Below are 10,211 nucleotides of genomic sequence, written 5' to 3'. Positions count from 1 at the left end.
CTGAAGAGCTTGTGTTTTCCAACCTTCAGGACAAGCTGAGTCATAGCTAAGTGAGTGGAATGTTTAAATTTAAATGGCTATTTTTTAAACCTTCCCAAACATCAAGAAAGCTCACTTTATGTCAGTTACAGAATAGTGGCACCAGACAACACACAGTAAGTCACCTTAAATTGCTCAAAGTTTGTTTCAGGCCCAGTCCTATCATTAACTTTCAATTTCATTTATGCATACAAAAATAAAGAGGGATTTTCACATCAGGACAAACATCTATAAAAAGCAGTTTGCTTCAATATATCCAGTTTCCTTGCTATTCTCCCAGCTTAATTTCTTACTTAAAGAATAGGTCCGTTTCTTCCACCTGTACTGCAGAAAAATCCTTCATAATAGTAGTGGAGGATAAGGAATAAGGACAGGCTTGACAGAGCCCATTTAATTACTAGAAAAGGGCTACACAGACTTAAAAGGAATCAGGTTCGCAATTTCAAAATTCTCTGGAGTGATGTCTCTGAACCGAAGGTATTATATAAACAACAATATATACTTTGCTCATGTTCTGATCAAAACAGGACCAAATTAAGATTATTCATTTTCTCTTGACGATTTTCTTACATTTGCCTTTAGAAGAGAGCATTGCAGAAACCATGGGCCGGTGTTGTTGCTGACTAGCAGTACTTTACCTGCAAGACTTTTCTGAATATGTCAACACAAAGCACATCCTTCTAAAAACATGCATTTTTAAGAGTGTCTTCTCTTATAACACCCACACTGGTGCTGTTTTTAGTAGGCTATTTCAGAACTGCTTCTTTAAAGTAAAAAGTATTCAGTAAACTATCCTTTAAAAGACTTTCCTATACTCCCTAAGAACCTGTATGAAAAATCAATTATGTTACGAATCCTATTGTACTTTCAAGATTCTTAGTTTCATTGAACATGCTTTTAAATGCATCATTACCTGACTAATATCAGCTAAGTATTTTGGCAAACTAGTACTTATGACCTGCATCATAAAGATGAACTGAAGTTCATTCCTATTTTCCGACTTCACAATAGTTACCTACTTCACAGTAGGTCATTATATAAATACCACTTCCAGGTTTTTGTTTCCCCAAAGCCAATGAGGGGCTGCTGTATAACAAAGAGAAAAGGAGATAGTTTACTACCACTTCAGGAGTCCTAGAAAAACAAAAAAAGAATTACACCCTTCTGCTTCCAGAAGTCTAAAATAGCTCAAAGACAACTGCATATCAAACCTTAGCAAGCCTAGATTTGGTGTTTGCCACACAGTAAACTCTCTGGAACGTTACATTTAGCCATCTTCTGTGTCACCAGACAGAGCAGTTCAGCTTTAAAAGCTTAAGAGAGCTGTTGAACAGAAAGGGCATTTGCCTCCAAATCTAGGTACAAATTCCAGATTTATATCTGAGTGCCGGATGTTGTTGCGAAACAAAATATACAACCGCGGAAGCATAAGGCCGAGTCAAGTGTAAATGTGTTTCACAAATTTCAGGTATACAATTTGTACTTTCAGTAGCAAGATTCTGGGCTTTTAGTTTCAAGACAGACTTTGAACGATACAGAATCACTTGTGCTTTGATTGGCACATTATCTGCTTTTTAAAATGTAAAACTAATAGAAGTTTGCAAAAGGTTGTGCAAAACTATTGTATTTACAAAAATGGCACAAAAGTGAATTCAACAGTCTATGCACATGCACACTTCATTCACATCTTCAACAAAAGTGTGTCCTAAGCTACGGAACCGAAAGGAAATACCAGCTTCAACAGGCAGTTGTCAATAAGCACTAGATTCACAAGAGTTACACCAGAATGGGCAAATATTGCCCAAGTAAAAACTCTATTGTTAAAGCTGAAACAGGTTTAAGGCCGTTCAAGTTCGAAAGCAGAAACAAAATTCAATCAGAGCCCTGTCTTTGTTTTTATACATGCTTCACCATCTAGCAACTTGTGGTCTAAACCTCTATTTTAGACAACCCCAAACACAGAAGAAAAACCCAACACAACTGGAGGTTATATTAAATACAAATATGCTGTAATTAAGATGAAATAACAAAAGCAGAAACATTAGAAGTTGTCAAACTTGCAATGTCACTTGCTAGAATCAGTCCTACACTAGGATATGGGCAATATGTACATTTTCAAGTAATTACATTGCTCTAACCAAACTCGTCCTTTTAAATCAGTGCATCGTTCTCAACTAGTCCAAATACTACACGTTTTACTCTTAACAGTACTCCCTTACAATAGCAGCACATGCTATCGCTACCTGCAAAGCTGTCAGTCTCATGACTTAGTGTAAGAAAGAAAAAGGGGGATGTGAGGGTGAGAAATAACTATTAAGGAGAAATAACAGGAATGAGAATAATCATGCAGTTCAGCTGTTCTCATCAGCCAGCCAGTTTGCTAGCAACAAGAGACGGTTTCCGCTGTGGAAGATCCTGTGGAGTAGGAATATGGTCACCAGTGACTTCTGTCTTGTCAGGAGCTGCAGTAGGCAGTTGCTTATTCTTCATCTTTGCTTTAGCCATGTTGTAATCACCAGAATCAAAGTATTTTTGCTAGAAGACAAAACATACATGTATTTAAAAGCCTGGAATCTTATCAGATGCATACACTGAATTACATGGTTGAACAGATTCTTTAAAATTTATAAACAGTTAGAAAATCTTTCCAATTTGGCAAGATAGCTCTATGCTGATTCTGAAAAATTAATTATCTTACCAAGACAATTAAGCACAAATAACAATAGGCAAGTATACAGGTAAGGTTCTGCACATACCACTAAGCTCACACCATAGGTGAACATTATTTTTGCCCTGTCTTTCCCAAGAGCTCTGGTCTCCCACAGGTGAAACTTTGAGGTTGGTAAATTTTATTACAGTGAACAAGTTCTGCTACATGGAATAACCAAACAACGCAAGAGCTAACACTGGAGAACAGAGCCTGCCCAGAAGATCAAAGTAGCATGAAACTGCAGGCTAACAAGAAAACCTCTTATCTACAGATATTATAACTGTGAAACCACAATCTCTAAACTTCCCAAACAAATTATTTAGTAAAGCTAAATCACTGTGCAGTCCTCCTGAAAAGCACTGTGTGAAGGAAATTCTTATCCCATGTTCCAGGTTTCTTCTGAATACAAAAGTGGGTAGGTAAAGTTTGAATTTCTAAAACAGCATTCCTTAATATTTCAGCAAATTTTTATTAGCATTGCCTTTAACAGTCTTCTTTTATTGTCAGATTTCTCAAAATACTGAGTTATCTCTGGATGTTAAAGCCAAATTACTTAAAAGTTATCTGCATCAGGGCAAAATAGGGCATGGAATTTCATCCAAGTTCTGCATCAAGTTGTCAACTGCCCATTGACACATTTTGAAGGAGATGTTGTATTTTGTTCACATCCTACAACACGGTCTACTGTTAAGGTATTTGTACACCCATGATTTTGAAATGACTGTCACATAAGGAAAAAAAAATCAGATTCTGTAAAGAGATTTATGCTACCAACTGCTGCTTATAATCATCTCTGAAGAGAACACTCCCTTGTTAATTTTACATAGGCTTATTCCTCAGTCAGTTGAACAACAGCCATCACTACCTGCCATGTTCAGGTGCTTCCAGGCCACACATTACTACTATATGCTTTACTTTGCATTAGCACTAACCAGCTGCACAACATTTAGTAGCAGCAATTGTTAAAGAGAAGTAATTTGAACATCAGACTTAGCTGGTCCTTACCTTCCGGCAGGAAGGAAAGCTGTTTATGCAAGGCTTCCTGAAGAAGGCTTTAAACGTTCCCTGCCAGAGCCTTACCGTTAACAAATCTGTTTTTCCCATGCAGTCTGTAGTACATCCAAACCATACACTTTTATTGGTAAAACTTCCCAATTCAATGTTTTTAATGGTGTAATCACTACTTACACCACAATGTTCTAGCACTACATTTGTAGACTAGAACTCGAGTTATAACATAATTTGATTTGGAAAAAGGCTTTCACATTGTGCCCTTCAAGACTGAAGCAAGCAAAAGAAGCTTTTAAACAGTGTCTAGGTAATAAGAGAATTGCTCGCTCTTTCTATGTGTTATGGCTGCTCACCACGAGCTCCAAAATAGAGGAGCTCCAAATAGAAACCCTCTACATGAGCGTGGTTTAGCATGGTTCTCACCTACTGCTGGAGAAAGTGTGCTAACAACAGCGTGTGCGCCCAACGCAGAACATTTCTCAAGAGCAAATATCAATGGTGGGCAGAGTGCATTCTATTTATCAAATAGAAGAAAATCTGGGCTACAGTTGACTACATACATTTAGAAGAATATCTGAGAAAACCTGCCATCTTTCATGTATTAGAGTACCAGTCCATTTCCTCCTTCAACTTTTTCCTGTGTTTTCCTTTGATTTACTCTAGCTCCTCATACATGGCCTGTATTTAACCATCCCTTTCAAACTGACTGTGTCTGTCCAGGTGTCTCTTCACACCACAAACACTATCTGAAAGCATACTCAATATCTTCATCCTATTTTAAACTTCAGCAATCCAGGCAGCCTGAAGTACACTGGGTGTCTAAAGCAAGTAAAGATGCTTTCTCATGTAAGACACTGAGCACACTAAACAAATATAATAAAAAATAAAATGGAAGAAAGTTATTACCACCACACCAGGAGTGGAGAATTAAAGGAGACAATTATGAATCAAAATCCACAACTTTCTGCCATCTTTCAACAAAGTAGCAAAACCTCAAACAATTAAGATGCCCACTGGTCCACCTCTGCTCACACTTGAAAATACACGCTGCAATGACTTTTGCATTAAAATAGTGCTATAATGAAGATGAAGATACTGTACAGATTGGTGGTGGTGGTAAGTTTGCACTAAGTGCAAGCAGTCACAATTCCTTCATGGCCAGTAACCTTAGGGAGTGGATACTGGTCTATTTTCCATCACAGCATATACTTACCTTCTCCCTTCTGTGTCTGCACGTATGCTGAAGTCTCATTTCGGCTGCCTTTGATAACATAACACTGTAACTCACAAAAGGAGTCACCTAATCTAACATCTGCCCATTCCCTGTAGCCATTAACAAAGCTGCATACACTCCCAATTTCTGAGAGAAAGCTTATCCAAAAAACCTGCCAACAGTAACAATTCCCAGGAGATGTTACCAGATAGCACCGAATTAGATCAGCACTGAACTCCCAACAGCTGGTTTGCGAAGGATTTATACTTGGAATCATTGCGTGCACTCAAAGGGCCTAGACAATAGTAAAAAAACCAACAGTGTGACAGCAGTGAGAGCACCATCAGAAGCAGTGATATACTAGGATTATTCCAAGAAGAGAGTTCTAGCATGCTTGAAAGACATTACATAATCACTGTATGAATTATTACACTAAAAAATAACTAAAAAATAAACCATTGAATAACTAAGAAAACAAGAGACACTGGTTAAACATGGAACAGTACTAAAACACCAATTCACCCCTCATTATTATTTTTGGTTAGGGTGTAAAATCAGATTTACACCACCATTCTCAAGTCACTGATGTCAGACGGTGCCTGGTGTAACACCGCTGGCACTGAGCTTTCATGTGCTAAACATGGATAATAACAGTGGACATATGTTTTAAGGACATAAGAATGGGCAAGATAAAGATCAGTACAGGGATGAGGTTCTGACTCTTCATGTTAACTATCATGTTTTTTACGAAGTCTATCATAGCAGCACAAAGTCAGCTTCCAAGTTTATTTTTTTCTAAAAAGTGCAGTTGAGCTATTGATGCTTTAAACAGCTATCCTGCCAATTTGGCATTTGCTTTGCAGAAAAATGTTTCTCTTCCTCGTGCTTTCACAAAGTTTAAATTTCTTAGCACTATTTGAGTCATGCAAAGGTCTGTGGAGTGGGGGGAAAAAGATACAAGAATTTTGGAATTTCCTGTCCATACCCTGTGGACAATAAAGAACTCACTCCTTTTTGAAGCCTCTTCCTCAAAAAGTCTGAGCCTCCTGGCTTCTGGCCCAGATGAGGATATCTTGCTTTCAATTTTGCTTCTTCAACTTTTTCTGGGCTGATCACCTTATCCTCCATTTCCTGAAAGACAATTAGCAACACTGTAAATGAAATATATAATAATGAACAATTTATGCAGAATACCTTTGCAGGTAATTCACCAAAATGGCAACCATTGCTACCAAGTTAACGTATCAATTATGCAAACAGACATTTTCATACATTCCCTCCTCAACTGTAGGAGTCGAGCATCCCACCTGAGATATCTTTCCTGGAGATGTGTTTGAATCTCGTAAAGCCATTTTTCTTTCACATAAAAGTAGCCTATACTAAAATTAAATTATTCCATTTTGGGGGGGAAAAAACCACAACAAACTTTTTCTAATCAAAACAAGGGTTCCACTAAGAACAAACAAATGCTGAAAGCATGACCTGTTTGAGCATGAAGTTGCACAGACTAGCACTTGCACTGCCATAATTTAATTTGTATGATTGCTCTAACTAATGTGTTGGTATGAGTGTTCAAGTGGCTGAGTCTCAAAAACATGCCTATCATACTAGTAGCAACAATATTGTACTTCTCTATACACGTCCATAATTATCCTAAAATTATGAGGATGAAGTTTGATTGTGCGTTTTTGTAAAATAAAATGTCTATTTTATCATTATACTATAAAATATGGATGATCAAAGTAATAATTTGAAGATACTCATTTGGCAAAAACTGCAATTTGTACAGTCAGTCTTTTAACACTGACCTCTACTTTACACTCATCTGTTCCAGTCCATGTAGCAATTTGATATATGAAGTACAGTAAACTATGTTCCATCCAAAATTCTTGTTTTGCTACTTTCCAGTATTTGGCCAAGGCCATTTTTTTTCATTTTGCATTCAAACCATACTGATTTGCACTGGCTGCTCTAGTTCTTGAATTGTTATTACCATCTGAAGTCACAGAAAGACTTCTAAGCAGGAAACAAGAATTGCTAGTGAAGTCAGGAGGGCCTCACGTTCACCTGTGACTTTGGCTTCACACCCACTTACAGCTGCTTAGGCAGCCCCTTCTCCCTCTTTTCCATCCATGTCACCATCCTTTGCATTGCACCAGTCAGCATGACTGCATGTACTCCACATGAACAAGTTACAGAAACTAGTTCAACAGAAAAAAAAAAACCACTATATTTTTTTCTTTCCTTCTTGGTCTGCATTTAATGTGGATCAGTTTCCACAGTCTGGATCACCAAGCAGCTGCACAAACAGGTATGTTAGCACAGCAGCAGGGAGGGCAGAGGAACACAAGCAGTTGGGAGCTACTTAAGCCAGAACTGCCAAAGAACTAGAGCCACCACACTAGCCTACCCCAGTGCTTTCCTATATTTCTTATGAAAGCTCAAAGTTCTATAATACTCCATATCTTCCTTGTAAAAAAATCCACACTCTGAAGCAATGGTTATACCATCAGATTTAGATTGTAACATTATCTAGTTACTCCATTAGGCGAAGACATCTCGGAGGCAGCTCTGCACAATACAGTGGGGAATCCAAATTAACAGTTCTACCAAGGAAAAAATAGAAATTTCTCTTAAACTGCTGTGAGCATTTCTATGAGCATAGGAACAAATGCTTTTTAGTAGATAAAAATCACAGCGAGGCAATACAATGTCAAATACAAATAAAGGGCAAAGCTTCCCCAACACTACTGAACACAGAACTCCACGCCACACTATTTCTCACTATATAATATCATACCAGCCAAGGCCACAGTTTGCACGTGTTATAAACATCAATCTTCAGTTGCTGTTATTCCTGTTGTGCTTTATGAGCATGCTGACACTGAATGGATTTTGTCAAAAGGAATCCTTTCAGCTAAACACTTTGAACATCCAATGCTGAATCACTGGGTACTCACTGTTGAGCCAACAGACAAAGCATTTGAGGAGGTATATTTTGCCAATGCTAACCAAAAGGAGGGATTTTTTTAAGAACAGAGGGCCAACAATAAAAAGCTTATATAAAAATGTACTCACGGTGCATCAAAAATGACATATGCAAACTCACAAGGATGACAAATCAGCGTACACCAGGCAATCAAAACACAAAATACTGTGCTATGCATCAATGCAGCTGAAAAAGATACAAAGTACAGTCACCTACTCTCGATGACCAAGAACAACCAAGACTCAAAAAACTACCTACGACAAATTAAACAATTTCAGCACAAAGTGTCAAACCAAACCAGCTGGTAGCAGGTGACTAAGAAATCACTGGGGGAGGTAGAAATCAAGATATACCACACACTTCTTCCTAGTGACAACCACACAAAAGTTATAATTTTAGTTCTCTACAGAAATTTGTCACAGCTACTTACTTCCTTAAAAAGATCTACCAGGAGAGCAGCAGTTACCTAACTCACTTAAATATAGCTTTTGCTTCTAATCTCTGCAGAGGTACTAGCAGTGTAAAGTTCCGTATCTGTTGGACAACTGAATCGCATGGCTAAAACAAAGAGTCATCAGCTTTTTCAAACCCTGGTATGAAGAGCTCATCCTCTTCAGCAAGACATCAGAGAAAAATGTAAAGTGGAAAAATGAGAAAAACATGACAACACAAGTCTACAGTGAATTCTTGTGCCAAAAGTCAGTCCAGAAACAAAATGCACCACCTCTAACAGCTTCCTGGAAAACAGGCTTTAAAGGCAAAAGGAGAGCCAGTCAACCAAGCCTACATTCTCCAGTATCTAAAGTTTCTTTGTTGCTCAACTTCCCCCTGCCCCTATCCTGAGTTTTCACATGGAGAACAGGAAACGCTGGTCTCTGGCGAATTTTCAATTTGTATTACGCTGCTGTTTAACACCTTTCTCACTTAACATATGCATGAGCTTCTTTACAACACGTTAGAAAAGTTTAGAGAAGAGTCTGTTCATGAAAAGGCTGCCTCGAAGTTCATTTAGGCGTTTCATCTTAAGTATAGTAACAAATAAGTACTGCACAACGACTGTTTATGTAAGTATTTCAGAGCTAAGCATTAAGTGAGTCAATGTTCCATTTTGCCTACCCAGACAAACCATTTTAGTAAAGGTTAATATTGCAGTGCCACAACAGTGCTGTTATCACAGAATCCTAACAGGATACAAACTGAAAGAAAACACAGGAGGGGTATTTTTATTGATGTTATTAATTGGTCTTGAAGACCTCATCAGATTAAAACTAAATTAGCAGATCAGTAGGGGACTCCTGTCTCTCAAATAAAGATTAATTTTTCAAAGCAGCGCATAATGCTCTGCATTTCAAGATTTCAGTCTGAAACTAGGCAAAATCACCCCCGGTCACCTGACTTCATCAGAACACACTAGAAGGCATGACAATGAAGTTGCTACATGTTTTACTATGCTCTTATTACAGAGCTATTCTAGGAGCGCTGCACAGGCCAGGGATTTATTTTTATAGGCTTTGAACAGAAACGGTATTCCTCCAGTAGTCTACCTAGCAGGAACGTTGAGTCAAGCTGTAGAACAGAGCAGATTACTCTTAAATGGCGTTAATTACTCTTAAATAGCTGCCACAGAAGCTGGCTCTGATTACTGCACCTATAGAGAAGGTATCCTTCTGTATTAACCCCCCCAAAGCTCACCTACTTGTATGGCTAACTCGTGTTACAAACAGTAAATTATTAAACAAAAACTTGACAGTTGAGGTAGATTAAGCTTTCTCTTTTAGAGTCCTTTACAAGAGTACTTGTGTTTCGTAACCGCTGCCTATCAGAAACAGCTATGGAGATTGCAACCGAGTCCACACAGCAATGACAAGACTGAAAACAACGTCACAGCCAACGGAGGAAAACTGCTGACAGGATACAGTCGCCTGTGAAGCCAAATCCCAAAGAAGAAACTATAGCGTTATTAGTTACAGAAATATCAGTGCCCTCACAAGATAACCCAGACAGTTATTCCTCATCAAAGCACTTGCAAGCCACAGCCATTGTATTTTAGATATTTCTTCTCCCAAATAGCTTACATAAAACCCGAAAATTTTGTGAAAGTGGGAACAAGGGGGAAAAAAAAGTTCAGCCACCGAAGTGTGGCAGGTCTCCCGGCCCTGCGAACGTGAGCCCCAATTCTGGCCCCGGGAGGCCCCGGCCGGGCGCGCACCCTGCGCTCAGCGGGGCCAGGGCCCAGCCGGCAGCGAGGG

General features: G+C 38.6%; 1 protein-coding gene across 1 annotated transcript; it reads right to left on the bottom strand.

Annotated features, from left to right (window-relative positions):
* Positions 1-1,087: 1,087 nt before the first annotated feature.
* Positions 1,088-6,104, bottom strand: ARPP19 (cAMP-regulated phosphoprotein, 19kDa). Its single transcript, XM_009875383.1, has 2 exons — positions 5,982-6,104; positions 1,088-2,574 (listed from the first exon to the last, which is right to left on the bottom strand). The coding sequence occupies exons 1-2, from the start codon at positions 6,099-6,101 to the stop codon at positions 2,404-2,406; spliced, it is 291 nt and encodes a 96-aa protein (XP_009873685.1). The 5' UTR covers positions 6,102-6,104; the 3' UTR covers positions 1,088-2,403.
* Between the last annotated feature and the right edge of the window lie 4,107 nt (positions 6,105-10,211).

Source organism: Apaloderma vittatum, unplaced genomic scaffold, assembly GCF_000703405.1.
Source record: "Apaloderma vittatum isolate BGI_N311 unplaced genomic scaffold, ASM70340v1 scaffold44648, whole genome shotgun sequence".
Classification (NCBI taxonomy): domain Eukaryota; kingdom Metazoa; phylum Chordata; class Aves; order Trogoniformes; family Trogonidae; genus Apaloderma; species Apaloderma vittatum.
The sequence above is the reverse complement of the archived record's forward strand: the minus strand, read 5'-3'. Positions and strand labels throughout refer to the sequence as shown.

Coding starts and splice junctions, on each gene's coding strand:
- ARPP19 (XM_009875383.1), bottom strand. CDS start 6,101: ATGGAGGATAAGGTGATCAGCCCAGAAAAAGTTGAAGAAGCAAAATTG. Junction 2,575..5,981: donor GGAAGAGGCTTCAAAAAGGA/GTGAGTTCTTTA, acceptor TTTGTCTTCTAG/CAAAAATACTTTGATTCTGG.